The sequence below is a fragment of the Anguilla anguilla genome, chromosome 6 (genome assembly GCF_013347855.1).
Source record: "Anguilla anguilla isolate fAngAng1 chromosome 6, fAngAng1.pri, whole genome shotgun sequence".
NCBI classification, from domain to species: Eukaryota; Metazoa; Chordata; class Actinopteri; order Anguilliformes; family Anguillidae; genus Anguilla; species Anguilla anguilla.
Genome location: NC_049206.1, coordinates 35065074 through 35091005, shown reverse-complemented (window position 1 = coordinate 35091005; position 25932 = coordinate 35065074). Strand labels below are relative to the sequence as shown.

General features: G+C 40.3%; 1 protein-coding gene across 2 annotated transcripts in view; it reads right to left on the bottom strand.

The window, feature by feature from the left end:
- Nucleotides 1-25932, bottom strand: part of hmbox1b (homeobox containing 1 b) — a 194803-nt gene that overhangs the window by 50518 nt on the left and 118353 nt on the right. For both annotated transcript variants that reach the window (XM_035421490.1, XM_035421491.1), the window contains exon 7: nucleotides 24456-24551. In XM_035421490.1, coding sequence (XP_035277381.1) covers nucleotides 24456-24551 — 96 coding nt within the window. The remainder of the gene's footprint in view (nucleotides 1-24455; nucleotides 24552-25932) is intronic.

Genomic DNA, 25932 nt, shown 5'->3' with positions numbered 1-25932 from the left:
GGTGGTTGCTATGGAGTTCTAGGTGGTTGCTAGGGTGTTGCTAGGTGGTTGCTATGGAGTTCTAGGTGGTTGCTAGGGTGTTGCTAGGTCATTGCTATGGTGTTCCATGTGGTTGCTAGGGTGTTGCTAGGCAGTTGTTATGGTGTTCCAGATTGTTGCTAGGGTGTTGCTAGGTGGTTGCTATGGTGTTCCATGTGGTTGCTAGGGTGTTGCTAGGCAGTTGTTATGGTGTTCCAGATTGTTGCTAGGGTGTTGCTAGGTGGTTGCTATGGTATTCCAGGTGGTTGCTAGGGTGTTGCTAAGTGGTTGCTATGGTGTTCTAGGTGGTTACTATGGTGTTGCTAGGTGGTTGCTATGGCGTTATAGCCAGTTGCTAGGGTGTTGCCAGGCATTTGCTATGGTGTTCCAGGTGTTTGCTAGTGTGTTGTTAGGTGGTTGCTATGGAGTTCTAGGCCGTTGCTAGGGTGTTCTAGGTGGTTGCTAGGGTGTTGCTAGGGGGTTGCTATTGAGTTCTAGGCGGTTGCTAGGTCTTTACTGAGTCCAATGACGCGACCCATAGTTCTCTATGACAAACGGTTCAAAAGTTATGAAATATCAAACATCGGCCAATCAGGAAGGGGGGCAAGGCTGATCTACACCAATGGACAAAGGACTCTCTACTATGTCCAATGAGGCATTGTACAATTTGTGGCTAATTTTTCCCCATAGAGATGAATGGCAGAATGTTCAAATCTAGAGAGAGACCAGAGTACTGCTGCTAGAAGACAGGGCATTGTGACATCACAAGGGTGAGAAGACAGAGCATTGTGACATCACAAGGGTGAACATTCCGCCATTCATTCCCTATGGGGAAAAATTGCCCACAAAAATTCAAATTTTTCAAAAACCGTGCAACCAATCTTTCCACAAAGTAATAGCACACCATTCCCGATCAAGCCGCTCGATTTGACATATTGCACGTGTATGTGGTGCGAAAACTCTGGGAGGAGTAGCGGTCCAAAAAACAGGCGGAAAGAATAATAATAATATGTGCAATAATGATAGTGTAGTTGCCCTAAGGCAACCACACTAATAATAACTAGACAATTCCTGCAGAAATTGTGAAGTGTGGTTGCCGCCAACGCAAAGTCGACTTTGTGCTGAACGGAGTGAACAGTGGTAGGTAGTTGCTATGATGTCTGAGGCAGTTGCTAGGGTGTTGCTAGGTGGTTCTATGGAGTTTCACGTGATTGCTATTGAGCTCCAGGAGGTTGCTAGGGCATTGCTAGGTGGTTGCTAGGGTATGCTAAGTGGTTGCTAGGATGTTGCTAGGCGGTTGCTAGGGTGTAGCTAGGCAGGTGTTATGGTGTTCCCGGTGGTTGCTAGTGTGTTGCTAGGTGGTTGCTATGGAGTTATAGCCAGTTGCTAGGGTGTTGCTAGGCATTTGCTATGGAGTTATAGGCAGTTGCTAGGGTGTTGCTAGGGTATTCTAGGTGGCTGCTAGGATGTTGCTAGGTGGTTGCTATGGAGTTATAGGCAGTTGCTAGGGTGTTGCTAGGCATTTGCTATGGAGTTATAGGCAGTTGCTAGGGTGTTGCTAGGGTATTCTAGGTAGTTGCTAGCACGTTGCTAGGTGGTTGCTATAGTGTTGCTAGGCAGTTGTTATGGTGTTACAGGTGGTTGCTAGGGTGTTGCTAGATGGTTGCTATGGTGTTCCAGGTGTTTGCTAGGGTTTTGCTAGGTGGTTGCTATGGAGTTCTAGGTGGTTGCTATGGTGTTGCTAGGCATTTGCTATGGTGTTCCAGGTGTTTGCTAGTGTGTTGTTAGGTGGTTGCTATGGAGTTCCAGGTGGTTGCTAGGGTGTTGCTAGATGGTTGCTATGGTGTTCCAGGGGTTTGCTAGGGTGTTGCTAGGTGGTTGCTATGGAGTTCTAAGTGGTTGCTATGGTGTTGCTAGGTGGTTGCTTTGGAGTTATAGCTGGTTGCTAGGGTGTTGCTAGGCATTTGCTATGGTGTTCCAGGTGGTTGCTAGTGTGTTGTTAGGTGGTTGCTATGGAGTTCCAGGTGGTTGCAAGGGGGTTGCTAGGGTATTCTAAGTGGTTGCTAGGATGTTGCTAGGTGGTTGCTATGGAGTTATAGGCGGTTGCTAGGGTGTTGCTAGGCAGTTGTTATGGTGTTCCAAGTGGTTGCTAGGGTGTTGCTAGGTGGTTGCTATGGTGTTCCAGGTGGTTGCTAGGGTGTTGCTAGGTGGTTGCTATTGAGTTCTAGGCAGTTGCTATGGTGTTGCTAGGTGGTTGCTATTGAGTTCTAGGCAGTTGCTATGGTGTTGCTAGGTGGTTGCTATGGAATTCTAGGTGATTGCTATGGTGTTGCTAGGTGGTTGCTATGGAGTTCTAGGCCGTTGCTAGGGTGTTGCTAGGTGGTTGCTATGGAGTTCTAGGTGGTTGCTAGGGTGTTGCTAGGTGGTTGCTATGGAGTTCTAGGCGGTTGCTAGGGTGTTGCTAGGTGGTTGCTAAGGAGTTCTAGGTGGTTGCTAGGGTGTTGCTAGGGTATTCGAAGTGGTTATTAGGATGTTGCTAGGTGGTTGCTATGGAGTTCTAGGTGGTTGCTATGGAGTTCTAGGCCGTTGCTAGGGTGTTGCTAGGTGGTTGCTATGGAGTTCTAGGTGGTTGCTAGGGTGTTGCTAGTTGGTTGCTATGGAGTTCTAGGCGGTTGCTAGGGTGTTGCTAGGTGGTTGCTATGGAGTTCTAGGTGGTTGCTAGGGTGTTGTTAGGCGGTTGCTATGGAGTTATAGGCGGTTGCTAGGGTGTTCCAGGTGGTTGCTATGGTGTTGCTAGGTGGTTGTTATGGAGTTCTAGGTGGTTGCTAGAGTGTTGCCAGGCATTTTCTATGGTGTTCCAGGTGGTTGCTAGTGTGTTGTTAGGTGGTGGCTATGGAGTTCTAGATGGTTGCTAGGGTGTTGCTAGGGGGTTGCTAGGGTATTCTACGTGGTAGCTAGAATGTTGCTAGGTGGTTGCTATGGAGTTATAGGCGGTTGCTAGGGTGTCGCTAGGTCGTTGCTATGGTGTTCCAGGTGGTTGCTAGGGTGTTGCTAGGCAGTTGTTATGGTGTTCCAAGTGGTTGCTAGGGTGTTGCTAGGCAGTTGTTATGGTGTTCCAAGTGGTTGCTAGGGTGTTGCTAGGTGGTTGCTATGGAGTTCTAGGCAGTTGCTAGGGTGTTGCTAGGTGGTTGCTATGGAGTTTTAGGCGGTTGCTATGGTGTTGCTAGGTGGTAGCTAAGGAGTTCTAGGCCGTTGCTAGGGTGTTGCTAGGTGGTTGCTATGGAGTTCTAGGTGGTTGCTAGGGTGTTGCTAGGTGGTTGCTTTGGAGTTCTAGGTGGTTGCTAGGGTGTTGCTAGGTGGTTGCTATGGTGTTCCAAGTGGTTGGTAGGGTGTTGCTAGGCAGTTATGGTGTTCCAAGTTGTTGCTAGGGTGTTGCTAGGTGGTTGCTATGGTGTTCTAGGTGGTTGCTAGGGTGTTGTTAGGCGGTTGCTATGGAGTTCTAGGCGGTTGCTAGGGTGTTCCAGGTGGTTGCTATGGTGTTGCTATGGAGTTCTAGGTGGTTGCTAGAGTGTTGCCAGGCATTTTCTATGGTGTTCCAGGTGGTTGCTAGTGTGTTGTTAGGTGGTGGCTATGGAGTTCTAGATGGTTGCTAGGGTGTTGCTAGGGGGTTGCTAGGGTATTCTACGTGGTAGCTAGAATGTTGCTAGGTGGTTGCTATGGAGTTATAGGCGGTTGCTAGGGTGTCGCTAGGTCGTTGCTATGGTGTTCCAGGTGGTTGCTAGGGTGTTGCTAGGCAGTTGTTATGGTGTTCCAAGTGGTTGCTAGGGTGTTGCTAGGCAGTTGTTATGGTGTTCCAAGTGGTTGCTAGGGTGTTGCTAGGTGGTTGCTATGGAGTTCTAGGCAGTTGCTAGGGTGTTGCTAGGTGGTTGCTATGGAGTTTTAGGCGGTTGCTATGGTGTTGCTAGGTGGTTGCTAAGGAGTTCTAGGCAGTTGCTAGGGTGTTGCTAGGTGGTTGCTATGGAGTTTTAGGCGGTTGCTATGGTGTTGCTAGGTGGTTGCTAAGGAGTTCTAGGCCGTTGCTAGGGTGTTGCTAGGTAGTTGCTATGGAGTTCTAGGTGGTTGCTAGGGTGTTGCTAGGTGGTTGCTTTGGAGTTCTAGGTGGTTGCTAGGTGGTTGCTATGGTGTTCCAAGTGGTTGCTAGAGTGTTGCTAGGCAGTTATGGTGTTCCAAGTGGTTGCTAGGGTGTTGCTAGGTGGTTGCTATGGTGTTTCAGGTGGTTGCTAGGGTGTTGCTAGGTGGTTGCTATGGAGTTCTAGGCGGTTGCTATGGTGTTGCTAGGTGGTTGCTAGGGTGTTGCTAGGTGGTTGCTATGGAGTTCTAGGCCGTTGCTATGGTGTTGCTAGGTGGTTGCTATGGAGTTCTAGGTGGTTGCTAGGGTGTTGCTAGGTGGTTGCTATGGAGTTCTAGGCGGTTGCTATGGTGTTGCTAGGTGGTTGCTATGGAGTTCTAGGTGGTTGCTATGGAGTTCTAGGCAGTTGCTATGGTGTTGCTAGGTGGTTGCTATGGAGTTCTAGGCCGTTGCTATGGTGTTGCTAGGTGGTTGCTATGGAGTTCTAGGCCGTTGCTAGGGTGTTGCTAGGTGGTTGCTATGGAGTTCTAGGTGGTTGCTAGGGTGTTGCTAGGTGGTTGCTATGGAGTTCTAGGCGGTTGCTATGGTGTTGCAAGGTGGTTGCTATGGAGTTCTAGGCGGTTGCTAGGGTGTTGCTAGGTGGTTGCTATGGAGTTCTAGGTGGTTGCTAGGGTGTTGCTAGGTCGTTGCTATGGTGTTCCATGTGGTTGCTAGGGTGTTGCTAGGCAGTTGTTATGGTGTTCCAGATTGTTGCTAGGGTGTTGCTAGGTGGTTGCTATGGTGTTCCCGGTGGTTGCTAGGGTGTTGCTAGGTGGTTTCTAGGGTATTCTAAATGGTTGCTAGGATGTTGCTAGGTGGTTGCTATGGAGTTATAGGCGGTTGCTAGGGTGTTGCTAGGCATTTGCTATGGTGTTCCAGGTGGTTGCTATGGAATTCTAGATGGTTGCTAGGGTTTTCTAGCTGGTTGTTATGGGTTGCTAGGTGGTTGCTATGGAGTTAGAGCCGGTTGCTAGGATGTTGCTAGGGGGTTGCTATGGAGTTCTAGGCGGTTGCTAGGTCTTTACTGAGTCCAATGACGCGACCCATAGTTCTCTATGACAAACGGTTCAAAAGTTATGAAATATCAAACATCAGCCAATCAGGAAGGGGGGCGAGGCTGATCTCCACCAATGGACAAAGGACTCTCTACCATGTCCAATGAGGCATTGCACAATTTGTGGGCAATTTTTCCCCATAGAGATGAATGGCAGAATGTTCAAATCTAGAGAGAGACCAGAGTACTGCTGCTAGAAGACAGACCATTGTGACATCACAAGGGTGAGAAGACAGAGCATTGTGACATCACAAAGGTGAACATTCCGCCATTCATTCTCTATGGGAAAAATTGCCCACAAAAATTCAAATTTTTCAAAAACCGTCCACCCAAACTTTCCAAAAAGTGTATGTGGTGTGAAAACTCTGGGAGGAGTAGCGGTCCAAAAAATGGGTGGAATAATAATAATAATAATAATAATAATAATAATAATAATAATACATATGTGCAATAATAATAGTGTAGTTGCCCTAAGGCAACCACACTAATAATAATATGTGCAATAATAATAGTGTAGTCGCCCTAAGGCAACCACACTAATAATAATATGTGCAATAATAATAGTGTAGTTGCCCTAAGGCAACCACACTAACGAGACAATTCCTGCAGAAATTGTGAAGTGTGGTTGCCGCCAACGCAAAGTCGACTTTGTGCTGAACGGAGTGAACAGTTTCTGTACCATGAGCAGAGACAGAGTATGGTATACATGCTATAACATCACGGCAACGAGTTGATTTGCAACCCACGTATTGAGAGCTAAATTAACCCTTCATCAATACTTGAGATCAGTGTTTTACTCACGGTATGCTGTGACGAGTGACGGCGAATCACAAAGCTAGCTGGCCAGTTCAGAGGGTCTTGGAAAAACCCTATATCTACACTGCGCGACCGCACCATTTTAAAAAGCAAATACAGGTCTAGGGAGATTAATTTGATTGATTTATGGTTTTATGTTAAGTTCAGCTCATTTTTACCATTCAACTAAAAACATTTAACTGGGCTGCAATTCAGAGTTTAATCTGTTACCTTAGATACCAACTCATAGACAGAGGATAGTCTATTACCTGTTAGCCTGAATGCAGTTATAAAGAGACCAAAGTTTCCAACTCGCTGGAATATAAAACGGTATTACAAAAGTAAAATGTGACATATTATACATAGTTAGAAAGCTTATTCTGTCACCTGTTGGATCGATGAAGTGTAGATCAAGCCAGTTTGTACTACAAAGTTACAGAACACTCAAAGCAACATACAGTGGTATTACAAGCTGACGTCTTTTTCTGGAGTAAGACCGGACCAGAAGCTTCTACACACGTGTTGTTGACGGCGTCGTTGCACTTTTTAGTACAGTCTGGCTTGTTTGAGAATTTGTTTATTCAGTTGGTGAGAGCATAAGCTTTCTAACCAGGTATAACAGCACGTCTACTTTTGGTTTTGGAATATCGTTTTTTTAGGTCAACCGAAAGTGCTCTCATTATCGCATTAAAGCCATTCACTCTTTGTTAGCACTAGCATTCAAAGACGCTGGACCTGACGAAACGTCGTCAACGAATTTGCGTAATATCTTTTGAAATACTATTATTAATGAGGACTTCTGGGTATGCCTAAGCCATATGTTTGTTGATATACCTAGCTGACAGCGTTTTCATGTGTAATTTTGCATTTGGAATACCGTTTTATCGCGTTCACTTCAGCATTCGGCTATATCCGTTCTGGTGGCTAAGTCGCCAGGAAACCTTGTTTGAACAACACAATCCATGCATGTACGTCTTCGTCAAGGTCTTATCTAAATTGTGGTATAAAGCATTTGAGGTTTATGAATGTGTGTTTTCTGTAATTACGACAAAAGAGAGATATGCACCGCATCTGGATTCTACATTTCCTGTAGATGCTAAGCCGACCAATGCTGTAACTTCACCGTTCGCATATGCATGACGTCACGTTCTCCATTCGTCTCTATGGGAAAAAATTGGGCATAAAAAGTCATATTTCTCAAAAACCATGCAGTGAAACTTTCCACAAAGTAATAGCACACCATTCCCGATGAAGCCGGTCAATTTGACATATGGCACGTGTATGTGGTGCGAAAACTCTGGGAGGAGTAGCGGTCCAAAAAATGGGCGGAAAGAATAAAATAGAATAATAATAATAATATGTGACAGGTGCTGGTGTTTAGGTCCGCAAGTAGGGCAAGGTCATTTTTCAGTTTTTTACAGATTATGAAAGTGTAGATTATAAACTTTCAAATGATGTGTCATACATTGAAATAGTTAAAGAAGATATGCTTATTTGAATGTTGGTACTCCTAAAATCAAGTAGCAGAGAAAATCCCCTTGAAAGATCTTGAACTTTTCACACTTCTCACAGGGAGATAATGGGTGGGAACAATAGCTAGTTAACTCCACCCCAACCACTCCCCCGCTAGAGTACCTGTAAATCCTTGTCCATTTAGGGATTACCATATTTAAAGCTTTATAACTCCAGATGTGAACACCACAGAGACTAGAAAAATGTCTTAAATGAAGCAATACATTTGTACCATTTATAATACTAGCTTAGATTACTTTATATTCATACTTTTGTAAGAAATAAAGTGCCACAAATGCAATGGTCAAGGCAAAAAATCTAAAATGAATTTGCTCCTTTTTTAGTTCGCAATGAAATACTGTGAGATTGCGGGTTAAAGTATACATATCCTGGATCAAAAACTTCTTGACCACAAGTTCATAAAATCTAAGGGTGGATATGTAGAACTACTAAAGATCTATGAAGCAAAAACTAAGCAGTGTACCCAGCATCTCCAAATCTACCCAAAATGTCTAAATTATTAACACTGGTCTAAAATAGCTAAGGGTCCAGAAACAAATCCAAAATCTCTCCAAAAAGGAATATAATGCTTTTTGTCCATTGTAAATCATATGAACCCCTTATGAAGGTTTAAGATGAAACATAGATATAATTTCAACATTACATAATACCACTAACCTATTTAAAGACACTCAATTTCTAAAATAACGTATATAACCTAAATATTTTGAGCAGTAATACTTACATAGCAATCTTATCTATGTTCAGTAGATGGAGACACAGACAGTAAATCAATGACAGTTCTATTCGCTTCTGTTTTGCTCCAGAAAACGATGTCAGATAGGTCTATCAGCAAACATATGGCTTAGCTATGCCCAGATGTCCTCAATAATAATGGTATTTTCCAAGGAATTACGAAAAATCGTTGACAATGTTTCGTTAGGTGAAACGTCTTTTAATGCTACCATATATAGAGCGAATGCCATGGTAAGAAAATGTTCGGTTACGCTAACCTATAAAACGCTATTCCAAAAGCAAAATTAGACATGTTATACATCGTTAGAAAGCTTATACTCTCACCTACTGATTGAGCATCCGCCATTGTAGCAACCTCACAGAGTAAACAGAGCTACTACCACACGGCTTTATTTATGGGCGGTGGCTTGACTGAAACAAAGTGACAATAGCCAACAAAATCGAACATGCTAATTAAACTGCAACCCCTTCACGCCTCCAAAACCCGGCTGTAAGAATCACTAAAACAAGCCGACTTTGCTGACAAATTATAAGTATTTAGTGACCCTAAAAATGTTGTTTATTCTACTGAGTGACTTCTTCAACACTTTAACTTTCGTAATATGAAAAAAAGGAAAACAGTAAAAAAAAAAAATTAAAAAACCTTTTTTGCCTCCTAGCGCGATTTCAAGATTTGCGACTTGCGGACCTTTTCTCCAGCACCCGTCACATATGTGCGATAATAGTAGTGTGGTTGCCTGAGGCAACCACACTAATAATAAATATGTGCGATAATAATAGTGTGATTGCCTAAGGCAACCACACTAAATAATATGTGCGATAATAATTGTGTGATTGCCTAAGGCAACCACACTAATAATATGTGCGATAATAGTAGTGTGGTTGCCTTAAGGCAACCACACTAAATATGTGCAATAATAATAGTGTGTTTGCCTAAGGCAACCACACTAATAATATGTGCAATAATAGTAGTGTGATTGCCTAAGGCAACCACACTAATAATATGTGCAATAATAATAGTGTGTTTGCCTAAGGCAACCACACTAATAATAATAATAATAATAATAATAATAATCCAAACAGACACAATAGGGTTCCACCAGCTTCGCTGCTTGGACCCCTAATAATCCTAACAGATACAATAGGGTTCCACCAGCTTCGCTGCTTGGACCCCTAATAATCCTAACAGATACAAAAGGGTTCCACCAGCTTCGCTGCTTGGACCCCTAATAATCCTAACAAATACAATAGGGTTCCACCAGCTTCGCTGCTTGGACCCCTAATAATCTTAACAGATACAATAGGGTTCCACCAGCTTCGCTGCTTGGACCCCCAAATATGGAGTTTCACAGCGCCACCATTGACACTCTGGTGGTTCATTTAACAAGCACCCCCCCTCCCCGCAGTCGCATCTGCAACTACACCCCCCACCCATGACATAATGGACAATATTGTCTATCTTGGAATTCATAAAAATATTCTTTCACCACTAAAAAATCGTATTCCGTCATAGCAACAAGATAAACCTGACCATAGACCTAAGATATGCCAATGCAGCAGTGAAAACGCTGCTCATTATTAAACATACCACCATGTCATTCTACAGTCAATATCTGGGACTAAATATTGAATAAATACACAACCTTACCATTGGTTTTACGCGCAGAGCTGTCCCTTTTGAGACTGACTGGTCATATATTGTCTTGGACAATCTGTTTGTGAAATATACGCGCATTTGTGATGCCTGGATACCTTCCAAAATAGCTGTGGGTAATACCACACGTTTACGGCGTTGTTGCCCATTTTAGTACAGTCTGACTTGATTGACAAATTCATTTATTCGATAGGTGAGAGCTTTCTAACGATGTATAACATGTCTAATCTTACTTTTGGAATAGCGTTTTTTAGGTCAGTGTAACCGAAAATGTTCTTATCATCGCATTCACGTACATGTTCACTCTGTGGTAGCACTAATAGACACTGCACCTAACGAAACATTGGGAATGATTTTTCGTAATTTCTTGGAAAATACTTATATTATTGAGGACTTATGGGCATAGCTAAGCTCATAAGCTAAGTTTGCTGATAGACCTAGCTGACATTGTTTTCTGGAGCAAAACAGAAGTGAATAGAACAGTATCATTGATGTACTGTCTCTGACTCCATCTACAGAACATAAGATAAGATTTCATCTTTGCTATAAGTATTACAGCTCAACAAATTTCAGTTATACACGTTATTTTTTTAATTGATTGTCTTTCAATAGGTTAGTGGTATTATATAATGTGGATTTTTCACACAGTAATGTAAGCATTAGTAGTGAAAGTTTTTGTGATGCATGAAACAGTGAAGACGAGAGTGTTGGAACATTGCCAAAACGTGGTGGATGGTTGAAAATTGTTTTCATATCGTCTCATCCCCATACACAGGGTTTCCGTCAGAGTATTGCAAGCCCGGCGGCCCGTCGGGTCTAAGTTGACCCACTGCTGGGCCTACGCATCGGGGAATTTTTGTTTAAATGTATTTTTAATATGTTTTTAAAACTATAGTTACAGTGGGGCGGCTCGATTGGAAAGCTCCCCAGCGACATCTGTTGGTTAAAACGTGAAAGCGTTATAGGAAAACAGCAGGTCCGAGATCAGTGTTCTTTACCTTCATTGTGCGTAGAGTGACTTTCAACACTTGACGCTTCCAACTATCACCTAGCAAGCCACCATTTCTTATTTAGTAGACTAACTAACCTCGTTACAAACTGTTTTATCACTTCATCCCGTCGGTAAGTACATTCTTTTTATATTAACTTAAGCAGTGTGTAGGTAAAGTTAAACTAGTAGCATGAACGTAACGTTCGATACATCGTAACATTGCATGACATTAATTGCTATCGAAATAACGAATTCACTTATTTATTAATAACGTTAGCTTGATGACATTGATTTGCACAACAAACGTGGTCATTTAGCTAACTTAGCTAGCTAGCCAAATTGTTTTGCAATGCACAGCTGCCGTAAAAACATGCTGGCTTCGATATGCAGAATCAATAAACTCGGAGGCATACGATTCCAATGAATAGGACAACTTGGAACCGGTTCTCGATTGCCATCCCTATTTAAATGTGCCCAACATTCCAAGGCTTGTTGTAAGATTCAGTAGCTAATCAGGACTTGAATACAAGTTTTTTGTAGAGTGCAAAAACTTTGATATTTATTTTAATTTAATTTCTTTTGGTGTTGTTGAAAACACAGCATTCCAAGACTGTACATTGTTGTCAGATTCTTTGTAAGACTCTGCTATGCTGTAAATAGTTGTTGATTTTAAAAAAAAGTGTGTTGAATAAATTACTTATTTGTAACATTCACATTACGTAGTCATATTTTCAAATCTGCAGTCAGCTTTTAGCACTGATTAATGTAGGGACCTATGGAATCTGTGTTATAGCTTTTTAAATTCTCCAGTCTGGGATTCAGTCCGTGATTCTGTTATGACAGAAAATATAGGGCCCTACCTTAATGCTGCCATCAGTCTGTTGCTGGCCTGCGCCGGGCCCCCGTCAAAAAAGACACTTGGCCGTCGGCCCCTGTCAAAAGATACTTGCCACCGAGCCTAACAACATTTTTTGGGGGAAATCCTGCAGGATTGTTAAGCATCAAATAACCCCCTTGATTGTAAGGCTAGCTTTGCTTGTTAGCTACCTACAAATGTTTTCTTGCAAATCTCAAAGATTTCCATTTCGTTCTCTTTGGCGGTACCAATGGCGAGAAGCTGTAATTGCAGGTGTGTTTCTGGACCTCACTTCCCATAGATCCAACCAGATCCAACCAGTGTCGCCTGTGTGACGTCAGTCGGTTGGCACCTGAGCCACGCCAACTGTAACACTTTTTACTACTACTACTACTACTACTATTTACTGAATAAAGTGGTTGTTATAAAAGTAATGTTATGTACATACTCATTCATTGTCTAACATTAGGCTAACTTCAGCTGTCTTTACACTGCCGAGCCGGGTTAAAATGCTGTAGCAGACCTGGGGTAGAATTAGTGATTATCAATTTCCACAAACGTTCTTTATCCCTCTGGGGTCGGGAGCTCCGCCGGCGGAGCTCGACAAGATGAAATGAACTTTCATTTCTATTTGGATGACACGGATGACTGGACGGTGTCATTTCGAACAGCGAACTGATCCAGCTGAGAATCAACTTCATGAGTAAGTATATTTCTTATCATATTGGTAAATATGTGTACTGTATTGCAACATATCTCTGTGTTTGTAGGAATATCCAGCAATATGCGCGTTTGTAAATTCCCACACTACGAACTATTCAAACTATTTATAGGCTAGGCTCTCTGCGTCTGGTTGTGTTAGAAGTAGCAGGTAGACTGTATTTTTTTTGATCATATTGGTAATAAATAGCCCATGCCTGGCGTGTAGTGGCGTGGCTAGGATTCTAAAAGTTAGTGTCCTCGCACAATCGATATTAGCATACTGTATGTAAGTTCGGGAAATAGCAATAAAATAACCACTTAGCTAAACAGACTTAGCCTACTTCAGATTGAGGCATTGTTATTGATGAGTTGCGTGTAGTTCAGTTGGAATATCTATGTTTATTTAGTTAGCTAATGTTGTTTAGTTGATAGCTTGTATTATTTGTAAATGTGTGCTGTATTACATTCTCTGTGTTTGTAGGAATATTCACTAATATGCGCGCTTGTAAATTCCCACACTACGAGCGATTCTAACCACCATTCTGCATCTCAAAATTATAGGCTACCTCTCTGCGTCTGGTTGTGTTAGTTTGGTTCTTTGTTTGTATATGATGTAACTATGTCACATTTCCTAAGTTTTGTTTTCGTTAGTTAGTGGTTTGTCCCTATTTTGTAAAGCACATTTAATTTTCACCCGTTGAAGGAAATGTGCTATATAAAAGTTTGATTTGATGTCACATTTCCTAACAATTTTGTTTTAATTATATTTACAGAGATGCTGATCAGGAAACCCGGCCTAGTTCACCACTAGCTAAGAGGCCACGCAGGCGTCGCAAGAGTACACCAGTCTCATCTCATCTTCCATGCATATAGTTTACTTCAATAAATGTTCCAAAATCAAAAGATGTCTTTTTTTCTGTCTTCTAAATGGCTCATTGAGTCTTTGTCTTAGTGGTGGAAGTAGCGGCCAGGTGTGAATAGCCTACTTAGCTGGCAGGTCCTCCTACCCAATGCATATTCATTACAGAAAGGCCATTTGCCCTCCCATTCTCACCTGGTGTTGAAAAATAGTAGTCACAACACTAACTTTTAGCAATTTATTTTATATTTCTCATTGGATTTGCTAAAATATTTTGTCATCTTCTGATACCCAAGACCTTGATGAACACATTTCAGTGATCCAAAAACTTAGATACTATTGTTTAGTGTGTTTTATTACAACATTCCTGTGCATGTTCAAAACTGCTGTTTAGAGTTTGTGTGTTTTTAGAGCAATTTACAATCCGCATATGATTATGACCTACTTACTGCTATGACCTACATATTATTGTAGCTGAGTTTGTGCTGAAAACAGAGATATGAAACACTTCGGAATCACTGCATATAAAGTTGATGACTGCATGGCACAATCACCAGTGTGCCTCATTTTACCCTCAGACCCCACCTTTTGCCCGGTATGAACATCTTTACACTGCAGAGAAGAATTTGCGGGATTCGCTGTGGCTCGTGCAATTATGTATCTCGTGCACAATAAACAGTCTTTATTTCGTGAATGATTGTTGTGATATTTTTGAAACAACTGCCTTGCAAAATGTTACCCCTGGTGTTTCTGGTTTTGCTCGCTAAACTGTTCGAGAATAAAGCTGAGCTGGGTGTTAAATTATCAATCAGAACAAGAAGAATAAAACAAAAACAAAGGAGGCTGAAGGAACATATGAGGAAGTGTAATAAAATAATAACAACGCTAATCCATATTGCCGTATTTTTTTATTTAGTTTTCTCCGCCTTGACATCTTTACACAGAAATCAGACCCGGCTCTGCTCCACCTATACCCCGGCTTTATGCCTATCGTTATAATATATTGATGAACTTGATGGCAATGTAGATAACGGAAACGTTAAGGCCAGTTCAGATCAATGACAAGACAAAAAGGTTTTAGAATGTTGCAGAGAAAATTGCAGCGGTGTGAACTGGTTAGTTGCAGAGCGTCTGAAGCCGTTGCCTAGAGTCTCAAAAGACCCACCTTGTCAAATCGCCAAGTGCAGTTTTAGAACGTTTACAATCAGACATCTTGGAATTTTGCAAGTTGCATCCAGTCTCGTTGCGAATCATTGATCTGAACTGGCCTTTAGTTAGCTACTTTGCAACGTTGCAACAAGGTAGCATTGCATTCGAGAGACGGTTTGCAAGGTCGGTACCGGTCGGTAGCGTTAGCTAGCGTTTTTTCTAATTGTTAGCTGACATTAGATTGTGTTAATTACATTAGCTAGCTAGCTAAAGCAATATTACCTGATATGAGAGATGGATACTGTGCGCAACGCTGTCTAAATGTTGCCTTTCTTGACATGGTCCAGTAGCTATCGCGTTAATTGTGCAAATAGCTATGTAATTTAGTAACGTTACATTGTAATCAAATGTAAGACGAAATCTACATCAAAATAATATGACCTCTCATGTTACACAAAAATGTATTAGGGTTCCATAACCCTCCCCCCCCCCTTCTGTTATTGTAACGCTAGCAGACACCGGAAAAAACAGTATGCTGCTCACAGACAACAGAGTTGAACAGCGAACCTGATGCGTTAGCTCCACCTATCCTCTCTGGCGGACCAACCACTCATGGGTGATGGAAAACGCGTCACTAACTATGCGCCGCTTGTGATTTTTTCCCGGGAATGTCGCCACAGACACCCAGTTCTTTAATCATAAATAATAATAATAATATAAATTAATATAATAGGCTCAATCACCATTGTGTTACCTAATTTGGCGATAGATAGTGACTTAACAGACATTTATTAGGGGTCCAAGCAGCGAAGCTGGTGGAACCCTATTGTATCTGTTAGGATTATTCTTATTATTATTATTATTATTATTATTATTTTTCTCCGCTAAAAGTGTCTGAGGCTCAGCAACCATAAGTCCTGGAGCGACCAAATTTGACAGGTGGGTTCCTATGGGCCCCCACTACTCAGGAACTAAAAACCACGTGCGTTGGCCTGATGGTGGCGCTATAACAAAGGGTTTTGCGTAAAAGGCCATAACTCCCACACCATAAGTCAGATCAACACAAAACTTCATCGACCTATGCATCTGAACGTGCTCTACAACTTTGCCATTGGCCCCACCTATGTCCGCCATATTGTTTGCCCGCCATTTAGACTTTTTAGTTGGGGCGTGGCAGTTTTCTCAGCTAAAATGTCTGAGGCTCAGCAGCCATAAGTTGTAGACCTACCAAATTTGGTAGGTGGGTTCCTATGGCCCCCCACTACTCAGGCACTAAAAATCACCTATGTCGGCCAGATGGTGGCGCTATAACAAAGGATCATACTTTAAAAGGTCATAACTCCCACATCGTAAGTCTGATCAACACAAAACTTCATCGACTGATGCATCTGACTGTGCTCTACAACTTTCCTATTGGGAGCACCTATGTCCGTCGTATGGTTTGCACACCATTTGGACTTCTTCATTAGGTGGGGTGCGGAAAAGCTGGAGCTCCAAATCTAAACGGTTACGACATCGAGTAAACTTCTTTACGGCAAGGGACAACCATGGCGACGCAAGTAATCCGACACCGTAGGGTCTAGTTTTTTGCAGTGAAAGCACGGTCTGACAGTGCCACCTAGCGTGCATGCTAGGATAGGCTACCCAAAGTTTTTCAGTAAAACCTTTCTGAGAGGACGAATAATTACTTTTCTTTGGCATGGATCCATTTGAAGACAGTTTCGGGTGAGTTCGTTAAGTCTTTAAATCTGTCATTATGGTGAGAAAAAGCTAAACCATTTTATTGGTAGTTTTTGAGTTTCTGTGCAAACGCGCGAAAACACGCTGTTTTAATAAAACAATGACGGTAATACATACATAGTCCGCTTCGTTCCGTTGCTACCATAACATAACAGACTATCTTGTGTCTACAGCTGCAGTTTCTCGCTGCAATTTCTAACATTGAATATTCACAAAAGACGCAATTTATACTGTACTCTGCCAATGTCTACATAAATAATACGCTACGGTAAAGCTTTGAGAGGATGAATCATTACTTTTCTTTGACATGGATCCATTTGAAGACAATAACAGGTGAGTTCGTTTACTCTTTAAATCCGTCATTATGCTGAGAAACAGCTAAACCATTTTATTTATGAGTTCTGAGTTTCTGTGCAAACGCGCGAAAACACGCTGGTATAATTAAATAATAACGGTAGCCTAATACATATATAGTCCGCTTCGTTCCGTTGCTACCATAACATAACGACCTAGAGTTGCAGTTTCTCGCTGCAATTACTAATATTGAATATAAACAAAAGACGCAATTTATGCTGTAGTCTGCCAATGTCTAGATAAATAATACGGTCCGTTTGAAGACAATATCGGGTGAGTTCGTTTAGTCTTTAAATCCGTCATTATGCTGAGAGAAATCGTATTCTCAATTTAATCTCTAAATTGACTGTATGCTTAGGGTTGTAACTATGTAGTTGTTTCGTAGGTGACTTAACTCGTCTTAACTATTGCTTGTACTTTCGCATAGACTGCGTTGTTGCTGTACTTGTTTGTGTTCGTGTTAATCAGTTTAACCTACAGGGCCCAAGTTGGACTATGCGGTTGTTCCCTGCACTTGGAACGGTAGGCTACTGCCCTCTAGGGTTTTCGACACACTTGTTTCTGATTATGGTTATACATTTTGTTGTAAGTCGCTCTGGATAAGAGCGTCTGCCAAATGCCTGTGATGTAATGTAGTGCAATATTCTGTAGCAACAAGATAAACCCGACATTAGCCCTAAAATATGCCAATACAGCAGTGACAACGCTGCTCACTGAATAACGACATACACGAGACAATTTTTCTTTAATTATACCATGTCATTCTACATTCAATATCTGGGACTAAACATTGAATAAATATACAATCTTACCATTGGTTTTACGCGTAGAGATGTCCCTTTTGCGACTGAGTGGTCATATATTGTCTTGGACAATCCGTTTGTGATTCCTGTTGCTTACGGTGTTGTCGCCGTTTTTCGTAAGATTTGGCTTCATTGACAATTCATTTATTCAGTAGGTGAGAGTATAAGCTTTCTAACGATGTATAACATGTATGATTTTGCATTTGGAATAGCGTTTTATAGTTCAGCGCAACGGAATATTTTCTTGGCGCATTCACTGTGGCGTACCATAAAAGACGATTCACCTAACTAAACGTTGTCAACGATTTTCATAATTTCTTGTAGAGTACTATTATTATTGAGGACTTCAGGGCTTAGCTAAGCCATTTCTTTGCTGATAGACCTATCTGACATCGTTTTCTGACGCAAAACAGAAGCGGATAGGACTTTGTCATTGATTTTCTGTCTCTATACTAGGCTACTAAACACAGATAAAATGTCATGTTGCTATGTAAGTATTACTGCTCAAAATATTTCGGTTATATACGTTCTTTTCGTTATATACGTTCTTTTTGAAATTGGGTGTCTTTAAATAGGTTAGTGGTATTATATAATGTGGATTTTTCACACTGCAATGTAAGCGTTAGTGTAATAGTTTTTGTGACCCATGGAACAGTGATGACGAGAGTGTTGGAACGTTGCTAAAATGTGGTGGACGGTTGAAAATTATTTTCGTCCCATCTCCATCCGTCATTAGGCTATCCTGAGAAATAGCTCAACCATTTTTATTGATAGTAATTGCGTTTCTCTGCAAACTCGCGAAAACACGCTGGTATAATAAAACTATGACGGTAAATATAGCCTATATATGTAGTCCGCCTCATTCCGTTGTTACCATAATATAACAAACTTTCTTGTGTCTACAGCTGCAGTTTCTCGCTGCAATTACTATTGAATATAAACAAAAGACGCAAATGCTGTAGTCTGTCAATGTCTAAATAAATAATAAGGGATTCTTCGCGCAGCACGCATGCTAGCAGGAATGTCCAGTTGACTTTTCGTTTCGTTTTTTTTAATGTCGTATTTATTAGGCTATATGAAATATGTATTATTATTCTATCTGTCTCTGAGGCGCTCTGAAATGTGCATTCTCTGCTAAGCTGAGCAATGGATTGGAATATGTGTCTGACATACTGTTGCACGGTATACCAAAACTTAAGCACTTTTTCGGTACTTAAAAAAAAAACGGTTTTGTATTTGAATTTTCCGACGTTCGGTAGTTTTGCGTCAAATGTAAAAGCCAGGGAAATGTGTCTCGCGCATTACTGATTTAGAGGATGAAAAGTGTAGTTTGTCAGAATCTTCGCTAGATGGAAGTAGCAACTAAGGTTGCCAAGTGAGGTGACCTGCGCTTGTGCATTCACTTCCCTGATATAGCGCAAGCTTCCACTCAGTTGACTTCAGTAGCAATAGGTGTTCTAATTTGTAAATATTTTATTATAGGAAGATGCTGTATTGTTATTAGAATATGCTGTTTTTAGATCTATTTAAAAGTGAAAGACCTGTTTAAAGATTATTTAGTTTACAATAGTTACATTTTTTAAATTTATTCTATATATTTTTCTATTGTTCAGTGTTGTAACACGATAGGCCTATGCTTATTAATATGTTGAACAGGCTTCAACTTAAAGGTTGTTCATAAACCAGGTTTTTAATAAACTGTGAATTCGAAAATGAGGTTAACCCTTTTGGACATTAGGTTTCTGATCTATTAAGGTATTTTCAGTATTGTTAGGTACCGATTATTGAATCAATCTTGTTTCAGTATTGAGTATCGTGATACTAAACCTAGTATCGGTATGACAGTCAAAATTTTGGAATCGTGACAACACTAGTGTGACGCCTTTTTTAGTTACAGCATGGAAGCGCTGCAGCTGTACATACACGCCGGGCCATATATGTGTTACAACATCCCATCTAAGTGTTACGACATCCCATCTAAGCATTACGACATAGTAAAGGCCTTTACGGGAAGCGGCCAGGACACATCTATAGCGACGCAAATAAGTCATCCGACAGCGTCTCTTAGCACAAAATTGGCCGCAAGTCATCAATATTTCATACGATCATCATGATGTTCAGTAGATATGTTGGGTGACGGCGTATGATCATGAGGACAAAGCCATTTTTAAATCGCTCCATAGGAGGCGCGATGGTGCCAATGCTTGGACCCCTCCCAACGCCGCTTGCGGCTTTAATTTTAATTAAAATCTTCGAGATTATTACTTTAACGTCATGTTTTGATTTTGAACGAATTAAACTGAACATAGCCACAATAATTTTAACCTGGCAAGCTGGCTAGAAAGTAATGAATGTACTATTAATTTTAGCTGAAACGTTTTTTTATTAGAACAAGCTTGATATCTTGCTATTTTCTTGCTAGCTAACATGAGTAGGATTGCAAGCATCATTTATAATTTAAACAGGCTAGCTTTGCTTTTTAACTAGTTACCAATGTTTTCTTGCTTTCTTTGTTTTCTTTATGTTTTGATTTATTATTTTAATACATAACATATTAAATGTCCAAATTGCCCCAAATAGTTTCAGGCTAACCATTTGCTTTCTAGCTATGTTAAATTGTAATTTTGTAGATCATACTTGTACATATTTAGACAATTTGCATATTTGCATAACATTGCAGTTGTTGTGTAGTTAATAAATAGGCCTGGAAGATACATATAACATACCTATGTAATGTCTTCCAGCCTATATTTAAAAAATAATAATCTAATTTATAATCTTTTCAGGGGCATTATTGAAATATTTTTGAGCAACCTCCGCTGCACCAGGACCATCTACCTCGTCAGCTGACATGACTGCTGCTGAGGGAACATCAGCAGAGACTTCAGGGGCATCTACACCCCTCCTCTGGACTTGCCATTATTAGTATAAACCATGAGGTTGGCAGACAGACGTCTTACGATGATGTCATTGACGATTTTGCTTCAAGAAAATCAAGGAGACACAGATTTTGAGGACTTTCTCACTGATGTTGGATGGTGGTGAAAGGATGGATAGCTATAATTTCTACAGTAGTCTATAGCTGTTGTTTTGTACAATAGTTAACACTTTTGTAGTGTTCACTATTTATTTTGAATACTTTGCACTCATATTGATTGTTCATTGCTGTTTGTCAAAATATTTTTGTTTTTATTGGTGTTCATTTGTCATTGTCTTTACTTATAAACCGTGTTATGTGCAAGTTTGTTGCTTTTATATTTCAAATATGTTGACCTTATTATTTATTATTTTTAATACTTTGCAATTGTTAATTGTTTCTTAACTTCTCAAATTGTAATATATTTTTAATATACATTGTTTTCAAATAAAGTAAGAGATTTGTTGTTAATTCATTTCTAAATAACAACAATCTCTAAATTGTTAATCTCTATTGAGTGTGTGTGTGTGTTCATTCAATTATGAGCAGTGTGTGAGATTTGGTGGTTGCGCTGGGAGTGTTTTGGGGCCACAAACAAAATCTTGTTTAGGGCCACCAAAATCCAAGGCTGGCCTTGCACAAATGGATTATTCAAGGCAATATATGACCACTCAGTCTCAAAAGGGACATCTCTACGCGTAAAACCAATGGTAAGGTTGTATACATTTATTCAATAATTAGTCCAAGATATTGACTGTAAAATGACATGGTTTAATTTTTGAAAACTTTGTCTTATTTCATTATTCAGTGAGCAGCGTTTTCACTATTGTATTGGCATATCTTAGGGCTGTTGTTGGGTTTATCTTGCTGCTATGACGGAATGCGATTTTTGAGTGGTGAAAGAATATTTTTATCAAAGCCCAGATAGACAATATTGTCCATTATTTCATGGGTGGGGGGTGTAGTTGCAGATGCGACTGCGGGGAGGGGGTGCTTGTTAAATTAATGACCAGCGCGACAATAGTGGCACTGCGAAACTCTGTATTCGGCATAGCTGAAATAAAACAAAGCGTTTCTGTTTTTAACTCATACTTTGGTTGCGGGAGCAATGAATGTCTGAGTTGAACAATCTAAGCCCTGTGGATTGAACCCTTCTTTGATCAAGAAAGATTTTTAGGGACAAAACATGGAATGAACACAAAACTGCAAATCCTTTTTTACAAATCTCAAACTACAAATTGCAAAATACAAATCTCAAGCTGTGGACACAAAAACAAATCATATTGGCACTATTTTCCCGTGTAGTAATGGAAAAAAAGTCCACACATGCATGCACCAATCAGAGTTATGGTACCTACAGCCAATCAGAGGAAGAGGAGCTCACAACCAAGGAACAGCCTTTTGCGGCCCATACTTGGAGAGGACGGGAGCTAATGAAGCATGGCGGATGCTCAGGTAAGTAGCTAATAATCTAATAAAAATGTATTCATGCCGAATATAATGTTAAAACTTAAACATATTTGATTAGTCGCTTGCATAAAGACAACTTTTTAATGGGTAATTGTTGGTTGAGAATTGTCAGCTTGTCTAGGACCAACTTTATGCTAGCTAACGTTAACTATGATTTTGTATGAAAGGCAGACAACAACAAGCTTAACCTTAACGTTAACATTACTGCTTATAATCCCGCTATCTCTCCCTCAGTTTATACTATTTTCCCAGTTTTTCATAATTATATTATTGGATTGTCTCTTTTATGCACTTCCATAAAGCATCCTTAAAGCACTTTGTAACCTTGTTTTGAAAACTGCTATATAAGTAGCCTATATAAGCTTATTGTTGTATATAAATTTAGCTAAAGTAGTTATTGACTTAGTTGGCTTTTAATTGCTTGTAGCTAAAAATAATATGGAGCATGGATATGATTAAACATTAGCGTCTACTTATTTGGAGTTCCTTGTCTATAGCAGTATGAATCCAAATTGCATTTGTTTGCAAATATAGTTTAATATTGTCATGAAGATCAAATTTAAACATCTTTGATTAGCTATTTTTGTGGATGGACAATGTATTCTTACTCTGAACACTAGAGATAAATTGCATTACAATTTTTTTCAACATGCTCTAAACAGAATTCCCAGGTGAGAGAAGCAGTCAGAGGACTGGTCTCTGTTATTGCTCGCACACTGGAGGAGACCCAGAGACCACCTCCTGCAGCAGGGCCAATTATGCCCAGGGAAGCTCTACCAACTGTCCAGGATAGTGCACGCAGGCGGGATGCCAGTGGCAGTAAATCAGTGCAGGAAGAGATGTCAAGGTTAGGTCATATACATTTTAAAATTGGGCAAAACTCATAATGACTGCAGTAATAAGTTAAGTTTAATAAGTTTTAATGCTGAAATCACCTTTCCCTAGGTCATTCAGAGGGATGTTCAGGAAAGATGGACCAGTACGTGAAAAAAAGAAAGGGAAAAAGTAGTATACAAAAGAAGATGGAATTTATTAAACTATATTTGCAAACAAATGCAATTTGGATTCAAACAAATGCAAAATCACTGGTGATTTTTGACTAGGCTAATTTTCACTAACTGTCTGGTAGACCTGCTGTTAACCAAGCAAGTTATAACCGTAGGTTTTCGCCACAGTCAGTTAATGAGCCATGTTACTCCACTGCCGTTTGTGGTGTTCACTTGCTGGGTGACGCTAGCTGACCGATCGTTCGCAAGTCACTTTTAAACAAATAAAAATTAACACTGTCTGTGGTGATTAACAAATCTACCAAGTATTTTAATAACTGATCTGCAGGCATGTAAACATGATAATGCAATTTGTAGAGCAAGTTTTCCACCTGGTGCATGAAGACAAAAATAAAGTACATTGAATTTCTAATTATTTGTTTTTTTTTCTTGTAGATCATCAAAACCAATGGAGAAAAGCCAACAACAGCCCCGAGGACCGATTCTGAGAACCACTTGCTTAAATGCTCTTGTCGGTCTCTTAAATTCTAAAAACATGTTCCTTTCTAAATGCCAGTCTTACAATGATGGTTAATTTTGTTAAATTTTGTGTGTGTGATTTCACTGTGTGTTGTATGTTATCCAGCAAATTAAATCATAAACCTTAAGACTTAATTCGCTTTGTGAAACTGAAAATTCTGTTTATCCCAAAATCAGGATTATAGTAGCTTTGTTACATCCGTGAAGCATGGCCTAGGTAGACATTTACGGAATGTACAGGACTGAAAAGCCATCAAACACGTTTGACAGACTGAATATTTGCTGGACAGGGTTAGTTAGCTAGCTTGCTAGTCAAATGGCTTGGTAGCCGAAGTTACAAACTGTTTTAGTATACTGGACTACCCAATATAGCAAATAAGCGTTAGCTAATTACGCTTTCTGCCAACTAATTATTTGCTTAAGTAGGCTAAAGGAAATAGTAAAGATGACTTGGCTACCGAAAAAACTTCAGAGGAGGATTATTTTATGGTCAATCAGAGCAGCTGTAAATAGCACATGCCATAATGAAATCATTACTAAATGGGATGTCTGCATTTTCTGACTTCGCACAGGTGCACCGCGGACGATGAGTCTGAGCCGCAATGTCAAATCCAAGAGAGTATGGGCCGCAAAAGGCTATTCCTTGCTGCTCACTGATTGGTTGTGACCTCCTATTCCTCTGATTGGCTGTAGGTACCATAACTCTGATTGGTGCATGCACGTGTGGATTTTTTTCCATTACTACACGGGAAAATAGTGCCAAAATGATTTGTGTTTTTGTGTCCACAGCTTGAGATTTGTATTTTGCAATTTGTAGTGAGATTTGTAAAAAAGGATTTGCAGTTCTGTGATGCGTAAAACATGTTTTGTGTGTCCACAGCTTGAGATTTGTATTTTGCAATTTATAGTTTGAGATTTGTAAAACAGGATTTGTAGTTTTACAATGCGTAAAACACGTGTGAATTGTGTTTTGTGGTGCACAAAACACGCGTGAGTTGTGAAACACATGTAAATAATATTGGCACTAAATTCACTCCATAACAAAATGTGTGTGGAAAGGGCTCAACCCCCACGTGCAACAGTCAAACAGAAACAAACTACCGCCCCCACCACCCTGGGCTGATACATTACCAATATTGGCTCTTCTCTTTATTTCCTTCCGTCTGTTGGCGAACCAGTTGTAGACCTTGAGGGATGTGACTCTCTCCACATCAGACAGCTTCTTTCCTGAAGACAGTATATACCATAAATTGTTAAAAACTATATCACACCATTGTACATTATTTTTCTGAATTTAATATTAGGGGTGAACCAACTGATCAGAACCAGCCAGTTTTCACTCCTTAACACGTGAGGATGGCCAAAAGAGACTAGCTAGGTCAATCACCGAAAACCTAGGGTTGGCCTATTCTGAACTGCACTCCATCAGCAGTGGTCTGCACCCAATGAACTGTACAAGAACTAGAACGGAAACATGGTCACATGGTTCCATTCAATTCTATTCAACTTGATATTTCCGCATATGGCACCACCTCAAGATAGCCCAAAAATAGAATTATTGATGAGTCTGCCATGTATTTCCTATGAGTGTAGTAGAAATTCATTGAACTTGCCCCAGAGCAAATTATGTGCCAAAGGTTCACATTGTGGTAATCAATAGAAACAGGCAATAACATTCTCAAATTGTCCTGGATCAAAACATTGTCTAGGTTGAACAGAATAGAAAAAATATGACCAATTAAAGCCGCAAGCGGCGTTGGGAGGGGTCCAAGCATTGGCACTATTGCGCCCCCTATAGAGAAATTTTAAAATGGCTTTGTCCTCACGACCATATACCTTCACCCAACATATCTACTGAATATCATGATGAGCAATGGATTGGAATTTGTGTCTGACGTAGTAAAATATTGATGACTTATGGCCAAATTTGTGCTAGGACATGCTGTCTGATGACTTAGTTGCATCACCATGGATGTGTCCTGGCCGCTTCCCGTAAAGGCCTTTACAATGTCGTAACACTTAGATGGCCCGGCGTGTATGTACAGCTGCAGTGTTTCTGCGCCGCAACTAAAAAAGGAGCCACACTAGTGTTGTCACGATACCAAAATTTTGACTTTGATACTGATACCAGGTTTAGTATCACGATACTCAATACTGAAATGATACTTGAAACTTAAACGATGCTGATTCGATACTCGGTACCTAACGATACTGAAATTACCTTAATAGATCAGAAACGTAATGTCCACAAGGGTTGACCTCATTTTCGAATTCATGGTTCATTAACAACCTTTAAGTTGAAGCCTCTTCAACATATTAATAAGCATAGGCCTATAGTGTTACAACACTAAACAATAGAATAATATATTAAATATATTTCAAAAATTAAACAGTTGTAAACTAAATAATCTTTAAAACAGGTCTTTCACCTTTAAATAGATTTAAAAACAGCATTTTTATAACAATACAGCATCTATCTATAATCAAATATTTCCAAATTGGAACACCTATTGCTACTGAAGTGAACTGAGTCGAAGCCTGCGCTGTATCAGCAAAGTGAAGGCACAAGCACACGTCACCTCACTTGGCAACCTTAGTTGCTACTGCC